The following is a 26,067-nucleotide window of genomic DNA, read 5'->3' on the forward strand; positions in this document are numbered from 1 at the left end:
ATTTTAACGGGCGAATTAACGCTTAAGGTTTGACTGTTTTCGCAAATGCGATTAATTCTGAAAGCAAACAAGCGGAGCATTGCACGTCCCGGATGAAAATATCAGTTCGCGGCAACAAAGGGATGAAAATAAAATTTTTCACCCTCGCGAGAGTTTATCCGCCCTATTTCGTCCGTTCTCCCGGCGCCCGGCGCTGATTGGCGCGGCATAAAAAACATGAAAAATTTCGTACGACTCTCGCTCACCCGCAGTCCTCGCCGTAAAAATGCGTGAAAACGTATTCCCGCTCCCCGTATCGATGATTTCATGCGCGATTTTGCCGAATATCATCCTACGCAACTATTCCCCACGTTGAAATTCCGTGGGTGACATAAAACGCAGACGACCTCCATCGCGAGTGGACGTTGGATTTGTGCACGCGTATATCCGAGTGTATCACGTGCGTAAACGCGTAATTAGGTGGCATTCGAGGAGCGTCGGGCGCTCGGTTAAATATTTGCCGAACTCATAGCTGAACAATTAACACCCAGGTATAACACGAGGACAAATTCGCCGCAGAGAAAAATCCTCACCTCCTCGACATCGCAAAGATAAGCTCCATTTAATTCCTTACGAAAGTATTCCGACGTCGATCCTAACAAGGCCAAAAAATAGAATCCAAGATACCAATCAATTTTCAACGTTTCATTATAATTCTATACCCAATTTATTACAACTCTTTCTTACATCTCTGTTATAAAAGTTTCACGATGCCATTTCCAAAATTACATGTACATATGCTTTCGTAAACGTCTCAACACACAACTCTGACGGATTGTTAACGCTCCCTTAATCTCGTACAAAGATATCACCGCTAAATTTTTAACTCCGGTTATAACTGGTTGCCTCGAGCCGAGATCGAAGACGACGTCATTCTATTACACAAATGAAAATCTAAACACACCCAGTGCGAGATGCAGCGCAGAGTACAGATTTAACGATACGTTCCTAGCGCAAGCAGAATTGTGGATTTCTGGATTTTGGCCCATTATATCATACGGGATTTCGCGCATGTGTGAGCGCGATTTAACGCTTTCGAGATCCGAATGGATTTTTCCGAGCATTGTCGACGCGTCAACTTCGCCCACGATTAAGTACAAGTCATTTCCTCGCGTGTCGACGAAAAATTCTAGAGTATACAAAAGGTCCAAAGAAACGTTTTCAATAGTGAATTCTTTACACGGATTTTCAGAATTCTCTGAATATATATCTTTCGATAGATGTTTCTAAGCAAAGAAAGGTCAACAGTTGCTCAAGTGTTTTATGAAACAGTTTCAAAAAGGAATTATCGTTCAAAACAGTCCCTAAATAAACGAGATAAAAATGAATAACAGATGCTACTTTCAAACCAATCTCATGTATATAACGGGAAATTATATGTCGCTGAAATTTAAATGCTTACATAATTTAATTTTAAACGTCGATATTCTTGCCGGCAAACAAACACGCGAGCGTCTTATATTAAAACTATCGACGTATCAATTCTCGCTTATTTCGGGAAATTTTTTCTAAAATTTTAAATTTAATCATTCATTTCTGATAACTTCGACAGTTATCCGCTATGTAAAAAGCGAAATCAATAAAAGATTCTAGTTACGGAATTCAATGCGCTTGAGTAAACGCAACGCGGGTATTTGAATAAATTTTTTTAAGAAAAAAAAAAGATTAAATAACAAGAAAGGGAGGAAAGAGGGGAATAAAAAATCATCACGGTATTTCAAGTCGATCCTTCCACTCGTTGAGACAGTTCAAGAAGCGTTGTCTCGAGACGTGAAAAGTCATCCCTCCGTAAAAACGTACTAAAGCAAATTAATTTGGCTCTTAATCGAGCTTAGTTTAAGAAATATTTCTTTCTTGAATTCGTTCAGCAAGTAGCGCAAAAAGCTCCACAAAATATAGTTTAAAAAACCCCTTTCGAAAGTTGAAACGTTTCGTGTGCACGAAGACGCAATCATGTCGAAAGTGACATCGCGAGCACGTGGATTGTGGGAAAGGTCAATGAAAGGCAAGTCTGAGAAATCACGAAACAGCAATGCTGCGGATTGTCGCAATGAGATTAGTCTTGGGATTCGTTTAATCCGCGGATTATCGTTAATTCAAATCTAAGCGCCGCGAGATAAAGACAAACTCCGGTCTTCAGATCGGATCTGATTCACCCCACGTGGAGATGTGATTTTCCCTCGAGCCGAGCCCTCTCGAAATTCGAGAGGGATCATTAGAAGAGATCGAAGCACTAAGCTTCGTAAAAAAAAAAAAAGACAGATTGTAGCCTGTAAATAATCGTGAACTGGAAAGATGTAAAAAGCTAAACTTTAAAAGGCTCAAATATCGTCTGGTAAACTAGACAACTTTTTGAAAATTTCTCAGCATAAATTCTTTGGAAAAGTTCTCTCAAATCCTATTATTCGTGACATTTTTTTTTTTTTAATATCTTCCCATGTATTTAGTTTCAGCAAACGTTTTTTTTTTACAATTTATAATATCTATTCTTTGCAAAAGAAGCGTACATTTAATTCCGTAAAAGAGATAAAGACGTTCGAAAGTAATTTGATCGCCGATCAAAAATCCGTAATTTCATCGAATTGCACGACGCGAGGAATTGATTTGAAAGAGACATACACAGATTAACGACAAATATACTGCGCGGGAAATTGCAACATGCCGAGGCAGAGCTCAATGAAGTGCCCCGTCATTGAGCGATTGTCCTCGAAAAGTCAAAGCATTTAAGTACATATAAACCACTCAAACTAATGGCCATTGAGCTATACCTGCCTATCGAGCTTATACACAGACTTGATTCGTTGCACGATCGCACTAAAATCTGCGGCGCGAGTATCTTCAAAGGCGTACGACACGCACCGAGGCAATTACATTAACCTAACAAAATACCTTACCGCCGAGACTCGGCCAATTTATCAATTTCTACCTTTGTCCTCATTTCGCGGCCGCGAACCGACAATTTTTCATCATTTTCCGTTTCGCACGAGACACGAAGGGTACATCCAGTTTAATGGAACGACATTGAAATTTATGAACGCGTCTGTTTCGAAGATGTATAACGATCGCTCTAATGACAGATGAGACAGTCGCGAAGTGCCGCTGCATAATTGCGATAGTCGCTCGGTATCCATCGCCGCATCTGGTATCCAGACGCGGCGGGTTTCAATAAGATCGTAATAGCGAGCCCTCAATACTCTTGTCAAGTATTAAAATGCTCATTTAATTCTAATATTATCGAGTGAAGAAAAAGAGAGACGTTCTTAATATAAAATTATCTCTCATCGCGGAACAAATATAAAGAGAAATAACGTGACCAATGGCTCGTAATGACGTAACGTTTTGTAAATCGTCAGTAATTAAAAATAGGGAAAAAAAAAAGAAAGAGAGACTTTTCGCGCGCAAAATACTTTTTCCGCGCGTCGATTTCCAATTATATATTTCCAATTATAGGGACAACTCTTTGGTATTACGCTAGAGCTCTCCTTTTATCGATAGAATCAATCGAACGATGGGCGACTTGAACGCAAAGAGATAATGAAAGTTAGATGAAAAGAGTTCGGAACTCTGCATCAATGTTATTGCATTGATCCTTGAGAATACACGTCCGTTTGTGTGCATGCACTCTGTTCGCAAAAATACGACGAGCTCATTTTCCAAACTCGTTTCCGATAATCATAAATATTTCCGCAGAAAGGCCTTCCGCGAGACGAAATGTTACAACCAATTTTCCGCGATTGCATTCAAAGTGGCAACGAATGAGAAACGCGAGATCAAAAATATTTTTTCGGCCTATTACGCATTTGCACGCAGATAAATATTAAACTGAGATCGCGATAAATCGCGATTAATTTAATACAAAAGCGTTATTTCTCCGTAAATAATCGACGCACTTGCGAGTGGATTTGCAATATAAACGTCAAGCGATGTAAAAAAATTTAATAAACGCTATAAAACATCCGCGTTTCGTCACATTAAATATTTAATCAATTTTTACCCTTTTCAATTTAATTTTTCATAAAATTCAAATATTGCCCGATCGCTCATTTAATATCAGAATGAAAATTCTGCAAAATAAATCCACACCGCCTGGGAAGAGTAAATTACAAATTGTTACGTTATGATCATTGAAAAAAAAGCCGCAATATAATTTTATAAATTACATTTTTACAAATTTTAAATCTCCGAGAGAGAATGGAATTTACATGATTAATTTAAGTCTAAACTTTCTTTTTCTTTGTCGCAACTGCAATACAAACCGAACACTTTATTTATAATCACGCGCATTAAAACGTTTTAACCAACATGAATGCGATATACTTTCCAGCAACTTATCGCGAAAAATTATGCGGGCGATTTGCGATATTTAATGAATTCCGTGGCCTTCGGAGGTCGAGCATTGTGCACGCAAAGCAACGAACTTTATCAAGGTTAGCTGGTCTGCAAGCGAGAAAGAGCGTAATAAAAAAAGAAAAGGAAAAAAAAAAAAATTACAGTCGCGATCCCGAGGCCTGGCTAAAGGAAAACCGCAAACAACCGACGGAGAGTGAATTTCGTGTAAAGACGAAATCATATAACACCGAAATAAAGAAAAGTACAAGTAGTGTGTTTTGCTGCAAATAAATAATTAAAATAACAGTTAAATGCGATATAGATAAAAATAGAATAAATGATACATATGACAAAGCAATAAAATCTGAAAAAGAAAAAAATTGCAATATCATCCAAAACGTAAAAAGATAATTTCTTAATATGCCGAATCTCTGCGCACGTTACACGTGAGTCCAAAAGCTCAAAGTGTATTATACCCGGCAATTATCGTTGTTCGCGTAAACATTGGAAATGTATCCCACCCGTATGAAATATCGCAGATTCCATCGCGTGCGATAAAACGGGCGATATCGCGAGCCACCACAAGTGCAGGGAGTTATCTTATCCGCGCTGAGTTTCGACAATATTATTATTTATAGCGGCTTCCCATCGCCCTTGGCGGTTCCCGGCTTCCCAACGTAGTATTAAAGAGACGTCGCGATCGAATTACGTCACCGCGGGCAAAAGCGAGCGATGCGTCAACGAAGCGTTCGACACACGCACGGTGGCTACCGCCGTCGGGATTGCGTCAAATGTTTATGAACAGCTTCCACTTGGGGCGATACGTCGTACCACGCGCGTCGCTCCGCGACAAACGACACGGATCTTCGCGCGCCGAGAAACACCGTGACTCGTCCACGGTTTTACGCGAACGTCACGTTTCGCGGGCACAATAGATGCGAAACGGCGCCGGCGATGCGTGGCCTCCTCTCGAACATAATGACACGTGAAGGGCACTCCGCGAGAACGATTCCAAGAACAAGGCTATTTCGAGAGGCTCTCTGCATGCCGGGACTCTCTGAAAATAATTTCTTAAATCACGAGCATGTTTTTGGAAAGCGTCTCTCTCGAAGGCCTGGGACACCCCGGCGCTATTTTCGCGAATGCATTATCGAAGCGCTTTAATAATCGTCGGGTGCGGCGGAATGCCTCCCGAAAAATGCCGTTGCTCTCAAGGAAAAACTTGTCGAGTGCCAAACACATTGTCCGAGGAAACGTCGCCGAGACGGTGCGTTCGTAGGTCGCGTTCCGCGAATTTACGGCGTGCGTGTGATATTTCATTGAGCGCAAAAACTAGCGTAGGAGCAAAACAATCTAGTGCGAATAAGTCCGCGTCAAGTCATACAACGCGGCGCGGTGAATCGTTACGCAAGGCAAAATAAGCGCGTTAGCTCGAAAGCTACGAATCGAATTATGAACGCGAGCCTAATTTCTTGATCACACAGGGATCTCGCAGATTCAACGCTAGCAGCTGACGGGCGATGCATCTACGTTGCCTCGAGGCGAATTGATCATTTAATATGCCGGTCGTAACTTTTATGAGCGCGGTTAAGCACGGGCACGCTACGCCACTCGTACCGTTAAGATTGTTATCTCGTCTCCGACAATGATTCTGCCCGCACAGTATCGCCGTCAATCACGCGCCTCTCCGCCCTAATTGACAACAAATGCTTCCGCCTGCTCTTCTCTTAGCGTCTGAAGCGCCTGCGGATCCGTTCCCAAGTATCCAACGGAAAAAAGCTCGCGCAATTGAACGTTAATGATGTATAAATTACCGATTGTCCACAAATGACACGAAAGAGGAAAGGAAGGTTCGGTCGATTCACTCTTTCTACAACTGGCAAAATTGGGCCAGTCCCCCTGCGAATCCTGATTTTGCCGAACGGGTCAATCGACCGGGAACGGTCCGTATTTAATCAGTATCGCGAAACAATTGGAGCAATTATCGTGCGCTTCGAGTGAGACGGGCGAAGCAATGAGTTATCGATGCAAATTCAAAAGTAATTGGCCGTGCCTTTGTCGCGACGGGCGACTTAATCGAGATAGAAGCGATAGCGATAGGTGCGCGATCAAAAGCGGATCCGGTCGGCTCGCAAAGCAGGAGGAATGTGGGCGACAGACAAATTTTACATGGCACAAAAATGTCACGCCGCTTCTTTATTATTGCGCGAATGCTTCGGGCTGTTTGGCGAAGCTAACGGCGCGCGCGCGCCCATCGATTATCGATGGAGGTTTCTGTGAGAAGAAAAGGACAAAGGTAATTCAAATTGCGGCTACGCTCGACAACGAAAGACGTGACAGACGGGTAAATTTCCACGCTATCTACGATTGTATCCGGGCTTATTATAGGACAGATCGAAATCACACGTCGGACATCCTCCTAGCTTCTAATTTCGTGCCGACTTTTTTTACATTCCGCATTCGGCGAGGAAGAAACAGCGCGAAATATTACGGTATCGAAAAACGCCCGGCTATTTCGCAATGCGCGAATTTATTATCTTCCGCGACATCTCTGCTGAACACGTCTCCAAATTAAATTTATGTCGCGCTAAAGTTTACGATTAAAATAAATTGCGCGGCGTTACGTTTTTTATATTCTCGAAACACGGGCCATTGAGAGTCTTTCACTTCCAGTGCCAAGTAACGCGCTAGTTTACCTAGTTTATCTTTAAACGTCGATAGCAGAAAAGATACGAACGGGTTTTGGAATATCATGTATAATCGTACATGTGCTCTTTGTCCTCTCTCTTTCTCCCTCCCTCGCGCATATTTTCCCTTTACGCCAAATCGTTAGATCGTACACGTTCGTTCACAAAGTCAAGGTCAGCTGGACAAGAATAACGAGTATTTTATCCGACCGGTTGTCATAAATTTTCGACGAATTCTCGGAGAAAGAAAAAAAGTATTGCAAAAACGAAATTTTACACGCCGAAACCGAAAGAGAGCCAGTCGTCCTAAAAAAAAAAAAAAAATTGCATTTTCCTCATAACTGAAGCTCCGAATCAGCGGAGCGATTCATTTCCCATCCCTGAAGGATCGACTAATTACTGCAGAACTCCATTACGCGAACGACTGGCACAAATTTAGTTTATCTCAAACTTAATTTTTGTTGACTCCGGCAAAAAAGAAACGGTGTGTTAATAGGGCTAAAAACCGATTGATTAAGTAACGATCCAATTGCTGTTTCTTAGAGAATTCCTCCGATAAAGGAAAATTTCTAAGAAATTGCTCCAAGTCCAGCCGTCGCTATGTCTGATGAACACGAAGAAGATAGTAAAAACAAAACGACTCTTCTTCCAAATAATCTGTTATTTAAAAAATCAAAGCATTTTACTGTCATATAGAATGCATGCTACATTAAGAGTTTCTATTTTTTCTTCTCTCGTAAATCGTGAATAAGAACGGCAAGCTATTGTTAACGGGACAAATGTAATCAAATTTATAATATATGAAAAGGGATGCTTCGTCGTGCACTTACACCTATTATATTATAATTATGCTTATATGTATACAAGTAACCTCAATATATGTAAACAAGGAAAATTTATTAAATTATCTTACAAGGAAGACTCGCCATTCCCTTTAACCTTTGCTATTTATCTATTAATTAACTCTTATTTTAGATTATTTAGATTAGAAATACATTTAATAAAACATAGAAAAATTATTACTCGAGCATCCCTTAGCTTAACGATTATCAGTTTGACAAGATTACTCAAGGCTAATCGTATACATTGCGTAACGACTCTACTTCTTTTTCTCCTGGCTTCGTCGATCTACAGTTTTGCACGTGCCCATAATCAATGTATGAAAATTGAGTGGGATTTACGAGAGAATATAAAATTTAATCCATACAAAGTGGATGAAAAGGAAATAATATTTGGAAAATCAACAATCAATCTTTCAAGAGCGTCTTAAATTGAATAGCAGACGGAGAGGACTGTTGAATAGTAACGTTGACATAGTATAAAAGTACAAAAGACGCTGGTGCCCGACAACTGCGCGATATTATACGTGCCAATCGAGAAATTTACGTGTGAAAGCCTCGTTATAAAATCATTTCCCTTTCGCGTCTGCATTTCTCGCGTAACTGCACGTAACGCGAGCGGCGTGTAAATCTTCGGTAAGGACGTGGGGGAGCGCAGCGTATAACAGTCGCCGGCATATTTTTAGAAAATAAATTAAATTGAAATACGGCAGATAGGTCTATTAACTAGAGGTAAATGAAAGTAATTAATAATAATTTTAGTAATCAATAACAGATAATATATTTACAATAAATCTATAAAAATAATATATTAACATAAATAATAATAATAATTAATAACACAAATAATTATATGTGAAAGAGATTCGTCTGAAATCTAATTTACCTAATCTAGTCTTAAAATTACAATCAGATTCGTAACATATTACATTACACATTGCCACATATTATTCACAATAATTCTTATATAACTTCTTAGTTATTTCGAGTTTCAGGAATTATTAGAAAAAATATGTTCTTAATTCACATAAGTGTATAATTTTTAATTTTCAATTAATAATTCGAAAATCGCAGCAAAATCAACGGTTCGGGCCCTCTTGATTTATTCATCGATCGCAGACGAGTATTATTTTGTCAAGTTCTTTCTTGTGTGGCAAAAAAAAAAAAAAAAAAAAAAAGCGACAGCCAATCGTAGAGAATGTCGATGAGAGGGGACAGCAAAGTGTTACGTGACGCAAAGTATAACATAGGGAAGAACCTGCTGACCCATTAAATTTCCGTTATCTAGAAAGTCAATGGGCTTCCAATAAATGCGCGAAATATACTTGAGAATCGCGCGTTGATATACAAAAATCTAAAAGAAATGATATCTCTCTGAAAGAGAAGATTCCCCCTCAAATAATTGCAGACGCCAGTTTGGAAATCAAACTCGGTCGTCCGCACCTCCCTGCAAATTAGAATAAACGGTTCAATTTTAATTTCGACTCTTTCGAACGAATAATTGAGCATACAGAGCCTTGAAGGAAACGGAAAAGATATTTAATTTTAATGGCTGAAAATCGTCGACATTCTCTTATTAATCAAGATGCGAATATAATCTCCTATCTCCAATCCTCCGTTTGAAAAAGGGCATCATCGATCAATGCGCAAGACGGGATTATTAGGAAAATAAATAATTCGAGGTTAGAATACGTAAGTATCGAGATAATTCGAAAAGAATTATATATAAATATTCTCGCAAACATTCAAAATTCCAAATGATCGTCCTATAAATTACTTTCATCCTCAATCTTCTCGTTCGAATTTTACAAGATTGCAACGACTCGCGGAGCTCCGTGCCCAGTATCGACGCCGAATTACATACCAGTCTACTTTTCGAATTGTCTCGGACAGCTGTTCGTCCCGTGCGATTCAACTCGACGCGCATCTGACGACTCGCCTCGTTAAATGCGCAAAGGCAGATGCGCGAATTTTCGAGGCGACGTATTTATACGCGCCTTCGGCGTCAGGGGCCCGGGATTGGATCGCGACGGAGAAGAGACTTATTACGAGACGAGGCGGTTACGCAAGCGAGCGCAACTTCGTCGCGGCGACGAGAGAAACGAGAGGAGAGATCCGGATGGAAATGAAGCGGGGTCTAAATAGCGCGCGTACCATCGCGTTATTAATTACGTATCGAGTTACGTCAGTTTTCCCGAGGCGTTGTCGACCGCTCGCGCTAATGACAAATTTGGAGTAATGACCGACTTGATGAACTTCTCGGGAAATTCATAACCATAAAATGAAAATAACCGTGGTTCGCGGCGAGATTGAGCGCGAGGACTTTGCGGGGGAAAAGGTACCTCGATTCGGGAAAGACTTTCTTCTCGTCCTTGGAGAGGTTTCCAAAATCTTTTATTACCGTTGCAACCGGATTTAAGTAAACGTGCAGCGTAAGAACTATGCTCGTTTTTTCCCACCCCCGCGCGACCTCGCCCTATTGTTGCTACGCCGGAATTTTTGACAAAATACGAGGAAAGGCCACTTGCACCCGTCACACGTAACAACCTTCGATTGATCGCCACTGCTAGATTAATACGGACAATCTATTACATTAATGTATTAATCCGAAGTGAATAATTTACGTCTTTCCAAATAAGTTTCATCCATCGAAGGCCACGCGCGCGAGAACGGTGCGACTTTTTAGTAAACAATTAATAACGCACCCCCGAAGGCCGCCAAGGATGACAGAGTGCATGGTAAGACGCGGGTCGATCGTGTTTACGAAAAGGTTTCCTCGCGAGAGCGAAAAGAAATTACGAAGAACCCGCAAAACGGGGAACGGGAGGGCGGCGGGGAAACACTTTTCCACTCGCGCAATTTAATCCGGGCGCGGCGAGAGAAGACGGGGTGAGCGAGATTGAACGGATCAATGCGGAAGAGAGCCGTTTTCGAAGTGGGACGACGGCGACATAGCGTATAAAGCGACGACGCGGAATCCGCGTTCGCCGAGCCCGCGGTCTGGTGAACGTCGGCGGCGTTCCGTAATAACCGATCAGCGTCGCGGGCTCGCGTGACGACACGCACACGAGACCTTCGCTGCATTTTCCTTTCAGTTTTTTTTTCCCCCTTACCCCTTTTTTAAAGCGGACATGGATTCGCGAACGATACGGATGGAAATAGCGAGGAGGAAAAATTTCCCGAGAACATTCGACAAACACCGTAATTCGAAGCAATCAGTTAAATTGACTCGTTCGCTGCGATACGTCGAACGAGCCACTCCGCGCCGGACGTTAAGTGACGTGAAATTGAAAGAGATTTGGAAAGCGACGATCTTACACGGTTCCTCGTACCGCGAGCTCGGAGAAAGTAGTTCGAAAACGTTAAGATGTAACTCTCGTGTTGACTGTCGAGCCGAAACGTGCGGAAAAAGAATTGGTCAGATTAGCCTGGCTGCACGGTGGAAGGATGGTTTCATCAGTTTCGATTTAAGGATCGTGAAAGCCGGTATAGTCGTAAGAGCGTTTGACGACCGTCATTCTCGGCAATTAAAAAAAAACGCTCAATGTCTTCGCGAGCCGCGACGAGACCAGAGATGCAGAGACGCAATAAAGTAACAAAGAGACCAAGTATAATGCAGGCGCCACATGCCGGCGCACGTGCCGGATGCAATTTAGAACGGCGGGCGAACTTCAACGAGACGTTTCGATAACCAGCGAATATCTGCATGGACAGGCGCGTTATGCGTACGCGCGTGTGTATGCGTGCATGCGTGCGTACGGCGGCGGCGGCGGCGGCGATTGCGTAACGGCCGATCGCTGGGATCGAGGAATAACCTACGTATATAAATAGGACGACACTTGTACATCTGTGTGCGATACGAAGAACACCGAATTAAAAGTAAATGTAATTGCGGGGTAATATACAACGGGCCGGGAAAATTCGCAGGTACACGTGTGTTATCCTTGTATGTGCCCACCTTCGTGTTCCTCGGTGCGTGCCAACGCACACGCGTACATTCTTTGGGCGATTACAAGACGAGCGAGCGCCGAGTTGCACCGATCGGGTGGCCTGCAGTCCTAAAGTCTGCGACGGACACCAATTAGTCGTCCCTTTCCGGATTAAAGTCATAGCTACGATATAGACAGAGAAAGAGAGAAAAGGGAGACAGAGACGAGGATGGCTCTCCTACGGTTTCAGCAGCCTCCGTTAACTCCGATCGCAACATCTACGTTATTGGCTCGGTACATATTCACGTCACGCGTTTAACGCTAAACGAAGCCCCTGTGTCGACATTAAAAATATCTCCTCCATATATTATGATGCAGACGAATGCTTTAAAAACCGAGGCGTCGCGTTCGTCATTAAATGCGTAACGGGGATATGAATTATTTCTTAAAAAAAAAAAACAAATAATAATAATAAAAAAAGAGGGTAGCTCTTTAAGTCGGAGCTAACGTAAGGTTGATCGAAAGTCGTGGGTCGCCCCAAGGTAAACAAGAGCCACCGCGTCGGTGCAACGTCGGACTTAAGCTAGAAACGCGAAGATATTCAGGGGAGAATCGTTCTAAAGGAATCACACCGCAGTGAACACGACGATATACCAACTATTCTGTTACCTATCGCTAATATTTACACGAAACGCTTGTGCCCGCGCAGGCTTGCGCGAGCCGCGTACGTCGATTAAAGCTTCCCGCAGGTGCAACAAACCTCCTGCCGTCGGGGCCAATTGGGAAACAGGAGACAAGCGCTCGGCCAGTTAAAAATTGGACTCGTAGCGACTCATCTTACGAAACCGCGACAATCTCGACCGATTAAAGTAGGTACACGAGAAACTTTTTCGTGCGCGTCGCAAACGCAAAGAACAACGTAAGAAATTACCGCGCAGCTTGCGTTCCGAGCTTTATCGTATGGTATTAAAGCGGTTTAGCCTTTCGGGAACTGTTTGCTTCATGCGCGGAGTACGCACAGTGATATGTTATTGAGGAATATAACTTCGTTTCCCTACACGACGAGATAAAACTAAACGTGTTCTCGGATCGCGCACGAACACGTGTATTGGAAGATACGAGAATGTATAAAACTTGGCTGTACCGTCTATTAAAGTGAATGTAGAATATACAGTTGCAGATCTCTTTCGTAGGAAATAACATTTTTCTTTGACCTTCGAAGCACCGTACGGCCACGTACTTCATATTCTTGGATCCGCAATCGACGAAAGGCCAAGTTCGCGAACCGCGGCGTAACTATTTTATGTGAAAAAAACGGACACCGCCTCTTTTCTTTTTTTTTTTTTTTCCCCTTTTCTTCTGTTTCATCGCGTTGCAATGTAAAACATGCCTAACGTGCCTGCGTGGTATTGACACAACCCTTAATATCACAACCCACCGATCGATATCGCACGATCATCTGTCCGGAAACAAATGGCCGAGAAAAAGAACAACGACAGTCCTTATCAAATATACAAACGGTGATAATTCGTTCTGTCGTATCGTCGGGACGTCGACAATGAATCATTAATACGATCGCGATCATAATCACCCAACCAAAAATTATTACTCGTTTCGTGAGTAGAATACCGATAACCGGAACTTTTCTGAAAGCTATTTTCACCTACGCCGCGACGCGAATGTCTCGTTAATCAAAATTTTGCGCCAAATACCAGTTAATCCTGGCGATAAAAATTTTTTTTTTAGAGAAATACCGTTATCCGGATCATAGAAAAAAAAATAATAAAAACCGATATAGCGATAATGAAATTCTTTCGAAAATATTCAACGTCGAAAAGGCGATGGATGTTGGGCGTATGGTTGTTACGATTATTTTTCGCGCAAGATGACACGAAGCGCCGTACGGCTTGGATCGATTCGTATATTCCGATCGATATCCTCGGTGGTTATTTTTTCCGCATCTCCGGCAATAGCTACTCGTCTTCCGTAAGATCCGATAGCGAATGATGACTGATAACAGATATCGCGCGTACGCGGTATGTAATACCCGAGCGTCCGATGAAAGTCACAGAGACGCGTGTTATTTGCGGTAATGTCTGTGCAACTCGAACAGTTCTCGCTCGTGTACGTTCCCTGACCTGAGATTCGTATGCGTGAATTTTCACGGCGAAAAGTATACCTCCGCATACAGCGTATAATATTTTGGCAAAGTTATTCACGGCGCAGCTTCGTCCGACGTTATTAAGAAATATCTCAGCGTTTTGCCTTTCGCTTTATCAAATTTAAAACGTAAAAAATTATAGTAATGACACGTGTGCTGGCGAAAAAAATAAATAGCTACATTAATTTAAAATTCAATATTGTGCAAACTTGAATTAATCGTCGATAAAAAAAATTACATATTAGCGCGTATTGCATTGTTATTAAAATTAGACAAAAAAAGAAAAAGAAAAAAAAACGGTAATGAAAAAGATAAAAATTAAATTGCAATAACATGTTACGTAAATACATTAATCCCTATTTCGAGTTATATAAAAAGAATATAAAATTCTTTTATTTTTTAAATAATTGTGCTAGAAATATTAAGCTGTTATAAATTTCGTATAATTATATTATTTTGCGAATTAAAAATATCACCAAATTTCATCAAGATTTAAAATATATCGTAATTCACTTATGCAAACTAAATTTTGAAAATTAAAAGACATATCGAAAATTTCCATAACATGATTGTCGCAAGTTAATTCTCGTGATATACTTGGAATTAAAGAACTGTGAATAAAATAGCTTTCCAAGCTAAAAAAGAAAAAAAAAAAACAGTGCGAAAAACTTCAAGGAGCCTGTTATCAAGGCAAATCATTTGTATCCGTTTATCGCGGTCGCATTTGTACACGGCTCAAGTAATAACTCCAGAAGTAGTTAGCGACGCTATTTCGTAGAACCGTTATATCAATACAATCTTGTCTCGAGTGGTTTAGCTCTATTATCCTTAGTGCTTGAATTATTTCTTTGACGTACGCGCACGTGTGTGCGCGCGACACATAAGTAGATGCGAGCGCAATTGTATACCACGTCGGCCAAGATCTCGTTATCTTAAAATCTCGTCGCGAAACCGCGCCAAATACTTTGCTTATTTTGCCACGAGTCGCACCAACCGCCACCGCCGTTTTCCACCATTCGTTCCAACTCCGCGACATTCCGGGGTGTGCAGTTGCATATAAAGGTAAGAAGGAAGATGTATAAACGTATCGCGTGTCATAAAGTAGAGAGATTCCACAGGGCGGTTCCCTCTCTTTGACCTATCACTCCGTGCACTGTACGCATTTGGTCTGTCTTTCCATATTCCGCGCGGCTATTAACTGGAAATGAGAAAGATTCACGGCGCGTCCCGTCGCGCCGATCAGCTGATCGCTCCCGTGACCCAATAACTTCCCGGCAAAATCTGATCTCGCTGAACGCGCCGGCGGCGCGTCGATATTCATTGAATTGAACGCAAGTCTTAAAAGTCTCGCTCGAAGGGCGATCGGATAATGCATTCCGGCGATAAAGATTCATATTCTTTCGGCACGACGCGAAAATTGGATAGTGCCGTCTGTCAGAATCGGTTCGTTTGCGCGAGCTAAAACGGGGAAACTTTGAGAAACTCGCGCCGCCGTAGACGCGCGATAAAGTTCATACCCGGCTCATCGCGAATGCTAAAGGGATATAAAAGTTTCGTAACGTCAACTTACGTGCCGCATTTCCTCCGCATTGTCCGCGCGCGTGTTAGCCCATTCGCCGCTGAATCGATACCCGGCCAGCCACGTCGCGCTTCTGGCGTGTGCCCAATCCAATTCCGAACGACCGTTTTACTCATTAACGAAACTTGGTCTATCGGCGACGTTGACGTCAACGCGCGGGCATCTTTTACGTAGCCCGATCTCGGCTCGATTTTGCCGAAAGAGGGAGAGAGTGTTGATCGCTCGCGCGTGCCTAATCGTTGTAATCGCCGCCGCTGTTTACCATTACCTTCCGATCGAGTAATCTTTTACGTCAATGAGCCTCGTTACCGCGAAGCTTGTTAATTCATTTCCGGTTTGGTGCATTCTACCATGTCCTACATTTTCCCGCGCTCTTCCATCTCGTTATACCGCGTTCTTGCCGCTGAGATCATTAGTTCAGGGTTCTGCTTGTTTTTCCTACAGTTTACGCGTTGTGTAACGACTCTTTAAGAATTCAAAGATACAAAGGCGGTACTGCCGTAGCACTCGCTTGCACGCTGAAGCTCGGTTTTACGAGGGGGACCGTTAGCAACCTAAACTGTATTTCGCAGTTTAATACCTCCGTTCCTTCTAATATTGGTGTTGTAATAAAGGTATCTTCATGCTCGCGATTAAACTGGATTATGATAGATACTATCACTTCCGCGGGCACTCCTTTCTCTTCCATACGACTCGAGATCGCGAGTATCCTCGCACGTGTGCATCTCGCACTCTGCGTTGAAAAATTAGATGCTCGGTCTTCGGATGTGTGACGCAGATAACAAGAAACGCGCCGCGAGGACGCGAAAAATTAAAGCCGATCTGCACAGCGCGGCGGATGCAACGATGACGAGCGTGCATCCGGATATCTGGCCCATCTCTCGCGTTTAAAGAGAAATATTCCTCGCGCAAATTTCACCGCGGGTGTAAGTCACGTGTCTCCTCCAATTGGCCCGTAATCGGCGACTGATAGAAAACGTGTTTCATATATAAACATTTTTCTCAGATTATCGTATTTACGTGTCTATTCTGTGTACGTGTACGCACGTGTTTATGCATGGCTACGTGTACTTGTATACGTGTCTGTGTGTGTGACGACTAGTTGTACAAATATGGATCATACTCACGATGAGTAAACGCGCATCGTATTTTCTCTTTCTCTCTTACTTTCACTCTCACTCTCGCAATCTCTCACGGTGAATAAAGAAGATTGACAATGAGACAAATAGATACCGAACGATGCACGATATGACTCGCTTCGCACTGTGGTACGGCACCTCCTTCTCGATTCGAGTGTCGTGTAATACGAGAGAAAATCAAGGGGAGAGTGAACGAGCGATGAGGGGGAGGGCGATGCTTACCGAAGAATTGGAGAAGACGACACCGCGCGCGTGGCGGAGACCGGGAGGCGGGGGGCAGGAAACGGACGAAGGGAACGGAGAAGATAGGAAACGTCGTTTGCAAAGACAACGCGAGGACTATATGTACAAGGTAACTTCGGTATAGTGACATTTCCGATGCTGATAACAGTTAATCATTAGGAACAAACTTTACACACGGCTTCCTCCGTAAACCGGATCATAAAGCTATCTTCAATGGAACGCGAGGTAGAGGGGGCGGAAGGGGAGAGGGATATGAGTGGCGAACGGATACACACGCACACGCACCCGCACACATATATGTCTATATATATAGTATACAGTTCTTTTTATTACGTTAATGAATTGATTAACCGGCTAAAAAAAAAAAAAAAGAAAAGATTTTTCTCATGTAAAAAGTGATGCTGGCGTGTGACGTCTACTACGTATGCGACAACTAAAAATTATGTGTGTATACTATTATTCTTGGACGCTTGAAACGCCAGCGTGATAAACGTTCTGTGTCAATCGTTTCGCGCTTTTCTTCTTCTTCTCCCTTATGCTTGGCGTAACGAAAGGCGCGAATTGTCATGTGCTTTTTTTCGTTTCGTGTACTTTTCTCCCTCTCTCTTTCTCTCTCCCCCTCTACGAATAACAGCCTTCCTTTCGGTATCGCTCGCGAGAAACTTTGAAAAAAATTTCACTCTGGTTCGCCTAACTTTCGAGCTCTCGTTACACGCAAATACGCGCTCGCGCGCGCTGACACACACAGATGCATTCTTCCACATTTCATTCTTCCTCTTCCGCTCTTTTACTCTCGCTTTCTCTCCCTTTCGCTCGCTCTTTCTCTCTTTCTTATTCGCAAAAAAAAGCGAATCACCAACGTGACGACGGCGATGACGAAGGAGCGCCGTGCCGCGTCGGCTCGACGATGAGACGCGACCACGACGTCGCGTGAACGACGTTGCGTATCCACCTCCTGTTGCGAGCAATTTGCCGAGCCGGCGCAGCGTTCAAAACTCGGCGAATTCCTTGGCGCACTTCTCCGTCAGCGAGATCCTCAGAGTCTCCTCCTCGTAATCGTCGAAATTGCTGGTGTCGCCTGGTCCCTTGCAGCGCGGTATGAACGGCGCCTCTATTCGCTTCTGGAAGACGGCTATCCAGTCGGTGCTGGCGAACCACTTGTGATTCTTGACGTCATTCACGCCCGCCTTAAGGTTGCCGTACCTCTTGGTGAGGTCGACCTGCAGCAGATTACGCAGTAGATCCTTCAGGTCGGAGCCGAAGTGCGACGGAAAGCGGGGCTTGCCGCTCACTATTTTCTCGTAGATCTGGATCGGCTGGTCGGCAAAGAACGGAGGATAGCCAGCGGCCATTTCGTAGACCAGCACGCCCAGCGCCCACCAGTCCACTGCCTTGTTGTAGCCCTTGCTGAGGATGATCTCGGGCGCGAGGTACTCCGGGGTGCCGCACAGAGTCCACGTTCGTCCTTGCACCCTTTTGGCGAAGCCGAAGTCGGTGACTTTGAGATAACCCTGCGAGTCGATCAGCAGGTTCTCCGGCTTCAGATCCCGGTAGATGAGGTCGAGGTAGTGCAGATACTCGAACGCGAGCACGATCTGGGCGGCGTAGAAACGCGAATGCGGCTCCGAAAAACGACCGACTTTGCGCAGGTGACTGAACATCTCGCCACCGGGTACGTACTCCAGCACCATGTACAGGTACGAGTTGTCCTTGAAGTGATAACGCAACGATACAAGGAACGGAAAGCTGATCGCTTGCAGTATTCTCTTTTCGTTGAGCGTGTGCTCGACCTGTTTCAATTTGACGACCTTCTGCTTGTCGAGTATCTTCATAGCGTAGTACTCCTTGGTGGGCTTGTGCTGAACGATCATCACGCGACCGAACGAACCGGTACCTAGAGTCTTGATGCGCTCGAAGTCGTCCAGCCCGGCGGTGTTGGTCGGGTTCTTCTTCCACTTCTCCTCAAACTCTTTCTTCGCCTTGTCGAGGAACTCCTTGACGCTCTCAGCGGCGTCGACCTTCTTGTTGGCGGTCGCGGCATTGTTGCCCATCTTATCTGCCGCGCTGGTGCCCGAGTCTGCCAAGGCAGCTCCACGGGACTGGAAGTAATCCAGAGGACTGCTACGTCTTCGTCGGCGTACGTCCGCGTCCGCAGTCGCCGATGAGCCTGCCAGGGCTCCGCCGAGCTCCGGTCTTTTCAGAATTTTGCCACCGTCTAACGCGCGCTGCCGATGGCCCAGACACCGTCCCTCCGAAACGTTTCGCGTTCACGACGACGACGACCGACTCCCCTGTCACTCCGGTTACTGTCCTCGTGGTCGAAAGACCGGGTCAAGACTTGGTCGAGAGAAACGCGACGGCGACGGCGACGACCTCGCGCGCGGCACCCGGGGCCACCGTCAAAAATGTATAGACCGAGATCGTGCACGGGGAAGAGAGACGGGTTAACACGTACACTCGCGCGAGTATAATCACACGGTAGAAAAACAGGGCATCACACACACACACACGCAGGGGGGTAGAAGCGCGCGCGCGCGAGCGAGCGCGGCACGAGAGAGCGGCACCCTCCCGGCGCAACTCCGGGGTCCGCTCGCTCTTTTCTCTCTCGCGGTCCCTCTCTCTCTCTCTCTTTCTCTCTCTCGTGCTGCTTCCTTCCCTGCTGTCGCCGAGTATATTCCTCCCGGCGAACGTCACCACCACACTCCGCGGACGGCGCTCGCCCACATCAAACGGGTGCGAGTGAGAGCCAGAGAGAGGGGGGAGGGAGGCGAGGGAGAGATTCCTCCTCCTCCTCCGTAGTCGTCGTCCTTCGGCGGAGAGGCACCCGACTCCCGGAGATTTGGCGCGTCGAAAAGAAATGGGTCAGCAGCGATCCTCGTCCACGGCTTGCGCCATCTTCTCTGTCAATTGTACCAACCCGTCGTCGTTGCTCGGCGACGGCGACGACGGCGGTGGGATGCCGTTTCTTTCTCTTTCCCTCTCCCGTTAGCGCGACCACAAGCGAAACGCACAGACTGTCCGTCGGGCGGTCTTCGGGACCGCCTGCTACTCGGCCCGCTCCGTTTCGATCACCGCGATTAAATGTCCCGATGCCCTCCCGTCGTCGTGTACCGCGGCCGACAACGGCAGCGGCAGCAGCGAAGTCACACAGCACCAAGTTTCACTGGCCGTCGCGCGCAGCCACAAGCCCGGCGCGGGGCTCACTCGCACAGCGAGACGACGGCCGCGACGAAGAGTACGAGCGCGATCGCGCACACACAACTTACGCGCGACAATGTTCTAACCAACCGAACTGTTCGGTTGTACTCACCAGGCTTCGTTCACCACTCTCGTGTCCTTCCCCGTGACGCCTTGCGAAGCGAGTAGCGAAAGACGGCGAGCGGATAGATGGGACGGGGGAAGCTATTCGCGGACACTCGCGCACCTCACCTCGTCTTCCTCGCGGTCCCAGCGACGTGATGTTGACCGAGCGGCGAGACGGCGATCCGGGCGGCGACAGTCGATACGTCTGTGGCTTCTTCACTGGCGGCGAGATCACTTTCGCGTTTTCCCGGCGTCGCGTCGCGTCCGCGGAGGCGCATACGGCGCTCCAAAGTAGCAGTGGCAGCTATTCACGTCGACGGCCAACGGTTGGCGACGGCGATGACGTCGACGTCTACGGAGACGGCGGCCGGACAGGTACAACCGTGCCTAAAGATGGCGACGCGACTCTCCTCCACCGCTCGTACGTTCTGGGGAGGTTTTTCGCACGAGTGCGAAAGTGACGAAGTGCCGCTCCAGGAGGCGAGAGAGCTACTGTGCGCCGCGGGTCAGCTGTTGCTTCCTCGCGCTGCCGAGAGATGTAGCATCGCGCGGGCGCTGCACCGTGTCGGCAGGTGGTGCCGCGCCGCGGTAGCGCCCAGAATTCGAGAACGTGATCGAGCCGGTCTGAACCAAAGTCGAAGGCCGCCATCTCGGCGACGAGCACGAACGTCACGCAAGTACGCGCGTACAGAAGCGGAACGTTGCTGGCTTCTCCCACGAAACGGTACGACTTTTTTTTCACGTTAATCTTTTGGAATTACAGCTTTACCGTCGCGTCCGTATTTTGATATCTCGGATACGAATCTGTCCCAAGTACATTAATGCCGAAATCGCAGCCAAAGGTAACCCTAAAAAAAAAAAAAAAAAAAAAAAATAGGTAAAAGGATGTTTCGTCCAGACGCGCGTGCCTGTAATTAAATAGAAATCAACGAAACATTTACGTGCAGCCGCTGATACCGCCGTCCTACTTTATAATATTTTCCTAGCGTCGTTTCAAACTTTGAGGAATGCACGTAAAAACTAGTATTAGCCGTACTCTCATTTCCTTCGCTCTCACTTCAGTTATCTAATCACGCGCCGGCAACGCTTTTGTTATTAAAGAATGTTATTTCCAATTTGAAGAGACTCTTTGTGGTCATTGTTTGTCCACTGAAATGCGTTCGAGTTTGGAGACAGCCATGACCGCGTTTCGTCAACACATTCCCGAGGCTGTCTTTCCCAAAGACCGAGCGTACTTTAGGTTCGTTCCTGATCGCGCAACGAGCTCCAAGAAGACGATTGTGTCACGTTCTCCAACAACGAGAACGGCCACCTCTCTGAGTCAGCCGACCGAAAAGCTTGTGTCGCGCTCTTCGCCGTCAAGGTTGCTTTTGAAATTTCGAATCGCCGAAACCACGCAGCGCGCGCGCGTATATTCTTTTCTTTTATCTTTTTTGGCGGATAACGTCATGTCGAATTACCGGCGGCCACGCACTAACCCGGCTTATCGCGCGTCAGGAAACGCACTCTCGGAAAGCGCAGACATACGCGTAACCGCGAGAATTATCGTCGGCAATCTAACGCCGCGCCCGGCATATCATTACGCCGCTGAGATAAAAGGTTCTCTCTGTTCTTTTTTTTTCTTTTTCCTTTCTCTCTCTTTCTTTCCTCGCTTTCCTGCAGAGATACCCCGAGCGTTCGAGCGAAACCTTTCCCCGGCGCGGCTACTTGGCGGTTGCGCTTCTACATTTGCGCTATTATTCGTATATTCTAGATCCGCGAACTTTGCGAAATTGCTTGGACGTGTTTGAATGCTCGGTGCCAAAAAATAATAGCGCGACTTCAGCTTCGAGGTTATATTTTAAAGATCAAGAGTAGACACCGTAGTCTATTAGACTCGGAAAAGTGTTGACAAGTTTTTTTTTTTTTTTTTTCTTATTTCTAATAATATCGAGCACAACGAGGTCTATGTCGCAAAGGCATTTGGTTTGCGCTTAACGCATCGATCTGATTTACTTACAAATTCTGTTTGGAACGATACAATGGTTCGAGCCGAATATCTTATCGACGAGCTTTCTTTCGATTTTCTATTTTATTCAGGTCGTCCGCTCGCTCCTCTCGTCTCTTTAATTTAATTTCCTCGAGAGATATCTTCCTTCCCGCTGGCCTCAGTTCGTGTTGAAATCGCGCTCCGTGACGAAAGATGAAGAAAACAGTCCGCGCTCTATCGTAATAATATTTCTTATCTCAGGATTATCGAATTCGAAGAGGTCGAGCGAGTTACATCCACGAATGCGAGCTGCATGAATATTAAAATCGAGCGCCGGAGCGCGACGTCGACGTACAATAATTTTGCGAATGACGGCGCGTCGTCGCTCGAGAGAGGCTCTGTCGTGCCGCGATACCCCGTGATGAAACAGGCCGACTATTGTACCAGTGAAATCGACCGTTCTAATACGATACGACATCCGCGAAATCATTAGACGGCCGGCTGCGAGAGTGCGTTTACGTAAAAGCGCGTCTCTTTCATTAACCCGGCGTGGGAAGCAGTGCCGAGGGAAAGAGATCTCCGTCCGATCGTTTCCGGGAGTTTGAAAACATTATTTTAAAAGCGAGGAGCGCCGAATGAATCGGTTTATTCGGCGCGAGCCCCGTAAACGTTGTGTCGCCATCGCGTCGAGGAACACCGCAGCTGGAGGATAATAGACGGGACTTGTTGCTGTCAGTCACGTCGACGGGAACCGGTTCGAAAGCCCCGGAAAGGCCCGACATTCGTTCGCATAGACTCGCGAGGATGGTCGTCGTAACGTCGAGGGTTACGGCGGCGGCGGCAATGGCGAGCTTCGTTGTCGGTGTCGAGAACGCGGCAACGGCGTCGGGCTATTAATAATGATCGGATACTGAGCATCGCGGTATCGAACCGTGGTAGGTAGGTGTACGGAAGGTTGAACACCCGCTGACCTGTGATAATCCTTTGCCGATTAGTTCCCAACTGTAGACAGAGGCGGCGCGGTTTTAGAATGGTCGACCGACGGGAAAGCGCCAGGCAGGCGAGAGAGAGGAATGGAAAGAGAAAAAGAGAGAGGAGAGAAGGATAGGAGCGAGGATGGACGAGAGAAAGACGGGACTGTTCGCGAACCGGTTGCTCGCGAGTCAAAAAGGTGCGACCGGGTCAGGCCGGCTTGAGCACACGGCGGCATTTTCGTATGTAGCCGCGTTGCGAACGCCACGAGATATACGTCTGGATAGAGATAAGAGAAGAAGAGAAGTAGCTAGGCGTGCGTGTTTTACGGCCGCACCGAGAAATTTACCGAACGACGGTCGATTAATCGCGCCCAATCGCGACGGATATCGCGTTGAAACGAGCCGACCGAAACCGCCTCGGAAACGAACAACCTGGCGATGGCTCGGAAGCACGGGGAAATGATATTACGTGAAGATAAGATAAGAGCGCGGTCCGCATTTGAGAGATCGTATTTATCGCCCTTCTCAGTCGCGTTTAAATAATAAAAAAATAGATTACGCCTTGACAATCTGTTAATACATCTCGCTGTACGACGGTCCGTATAACTGCTCGAGTGTGCGAACACACGGAGGTAATATTTATCGCGACTTCAAAGCTTTTTTTTTTTTTTCTTTTTTCTTTTACGAATTCTTGGTTGCATGTGTATGTATTGTTTGTGCCTTCGCGCCACGTGCCCTGTATCGCGCAGATGATCCGCACAATTTGTACGTATGCCATTCTCGTTAGCGTGCTCCATGCAATACCGTTCGAGATACACAAAGGATCTGTGGGAGTCCGTACTTGTACTTGTTTAGGGTTAAGCTCGGTTTGATTCTGCCCTACGGGATGCGCGCGTCCACACGCTCCCTATTGATTCCACGACCCGAAGCGGCGAGCCAATTTGTCGAAGGAAAGCACGCTTTTCTCAGTGATGGAACATCTTGTTAAGAAAAAAAAATATATATATATATATCTTGGATAAAACTACGATTCTTTATTAAATCTTACGCGAGTATGATCGAGAAATCAATTACAACATTTACGGAGAACCGTTTACCGAAGATACGCGAGATATCCCGATAAATAATTTTTTTTTGTCTTCGTTATTACTTCTTTTACATTTTGCGCGCTTTATAGATAAATTGCCGAGCGTTTTCCATCACTTTGAATGTCATTCAGCGTAATCAATAATCCATTTCTTCCCCTTCGCCTCGATATGTATTCTAATGTACGATATGTCGACGACGACGGGAGATCTGTCTCCTTAAGTCAAGAATATATTTGCCCTCGAGATTTTAATTTACCGGTTTATTATGCAGATTTTCTTTAATAGGTCTCTCCGCGCTTCGCGCGGACTTCGCGACCGTCGCGAAAACGCAATACCCCGAGCGAGTATCCTTGGGGCGGTATTTATTCGGGGCGCTATTAATACGCGTATTCGTATGTAGGCCCCACTGGAAATACACACGTCGACCGCCACCGGGGTATTTCCATTTCTAATTCTGATTTCTCCCCTCCGTCCCTTCGTCGTCCTCTCTCTTTCTCTCTCTGTACGATTGTCGCGAGAGCCGCGGCGCGAGTCGTTCTCGGGAACCTAGACCCAAAAGTGCACGGTGAAGTGCACCTTAATAAGAGCGGCACCGGCTCGAAGTGGAATTCAGTCCAGCGAAATGAAAATTTAGATGCGCGCCGCTATCTTTAGCAGCCCCGACACGGCGGTGGCAAAAGCGTTCACGTGCGAATATAGGTTACTGCCGTCGGAATAGAACGCGGCCGCGGGACGGGCGCGGTGCGCCCGTCGGCGACGATGGGAACGCAAGCCGTGGCCCTTATCAAGCACCTACTTTCGAGCGGACGCCGGTTGCCCCGGACGAATATCGACAAACGGATGATCCTCATTACGGATAATCCTCATCAACAAAGCAAATATCGTTAATTCATTATGACGGCCGCTTACGTAAAAGCCTCGCGAAGCAGAAGGGAGACGGGTGGCCGCCACGAATTTCAGCCTCGTCGGAAACGCGTGGGAGAGAACCGGAGAAAGAGAGAAAGAGTAGGAACGAAAGCGAGGACGAGAGAGAATGAGTACAAAAAGAGGAAAAGAGAGAGAGCGAGGGAGAAAAAAGGAGAGCGAAAGGAAAGGAGGTACGGAGGAAGAGGGAAAGAGAGAGAGAGAGAATGCATGAAAGGGAACGAGAAGAAGACTATTCCCCCTTCGTTCCAGGCGCACGCGTATACGCCGCACGTTGCTTTCCCCTGTGAAAGTTCCATCGAAAACTCCATGTGATTTTAGAGGCACACCGGAATCGGTTTCGCCGCCCAAAAGATGCTCGAAAGGAGGCATCTGGTCCGCCTCGCGCGTCTCACCTGCGCACGGTGCGCGGCAGCTGCCTCGCTCCGGTTATCTTCTGTGCTTACGTGAACTGCCGGCACGTGTGCCAGAACAAAAAATATATTTACGGAACGGACGGCACGTTGCTACGAGCGTGGCGTGGCCAAAAACTTACGCCGCGACGACCATTAATAATAAATTATCTCGGATATACCATCAACTCTTCCTCTAGAGGGACATTTTTTCTTTTTTTTTTTTTTTATAGAAAAGTATTATTTTTGGAACGTATTTGCTCCCTGTTTTTTACGTTAAATTCTCAAGAGAAACAAAATAAAAAATCGTAGAACGCCGCGGCGCCTTTACCGTAGACGCATTCGGCTATGAAATTAGCGAAACTGATGCAGTTACGGCTCACAAAGCGCGATTATTGCAACCACATCCTGAACGGAAACATCGGTTCATCTTCGGAGAAATAATCGTACATTTCTTCGCGGCCGTCTTTTC

At 45.8% G+C, this 26,067-nt stretch overlaps 1 protein-coding gene across 1 annotated transcript; it reads right to left on the reverse strand.

Annotated features, from left to right (window-relative positions):
* Positions 1 to 9,047: 9,047 nt before the first annotated feature.
* Positions 9,048 to 20,661, reverse strand: Pka-c1 (Protein kinase, cAMP-dependent, catalytic subunit 1). Its single transcript, XM_070657423.1, has one exon. The coding sequence runs from the start codon at positions 18,994 to 18,996 to the stop codon at positions 17,935 to 17,937; it is 1,062 nt and encodes a 353-aa protein (XP_070513524.1). The 5' UTR covers positions 18,997 to 20,661; the 3' UTR covers positions 9,048 to 17,934.
* Between the last annotated feature and the right edge of the window lie 5,406 nt (positions 20,662 to 26,067).

Source organism: Cardiocondyla obscurior, linkage group LG06, assembly GCF_019399895.1.
Source record: "Cardiocondyla obscurior isolate alpha-2009 linkage group LG06, Cobs3.1, whole genome shotgun sequence".
NCBI classification, from domain to species: domain Eukaryota; kingdom Metazoa; phylum Arthropoda; class Insecta; order Hymenoptera; family Formicidae; genus Cardiocondyla; species Cardiocondyla obscurior.

Coding starts and splice junctions, on each gene's coding strand:
- Pka-c1 (XM_070657423.1), bottom strand. CDS start 18,996: ATGGGCAACAATGCCGCGACCGCCAACAAGAAGGTCGACGCCGCTGAG.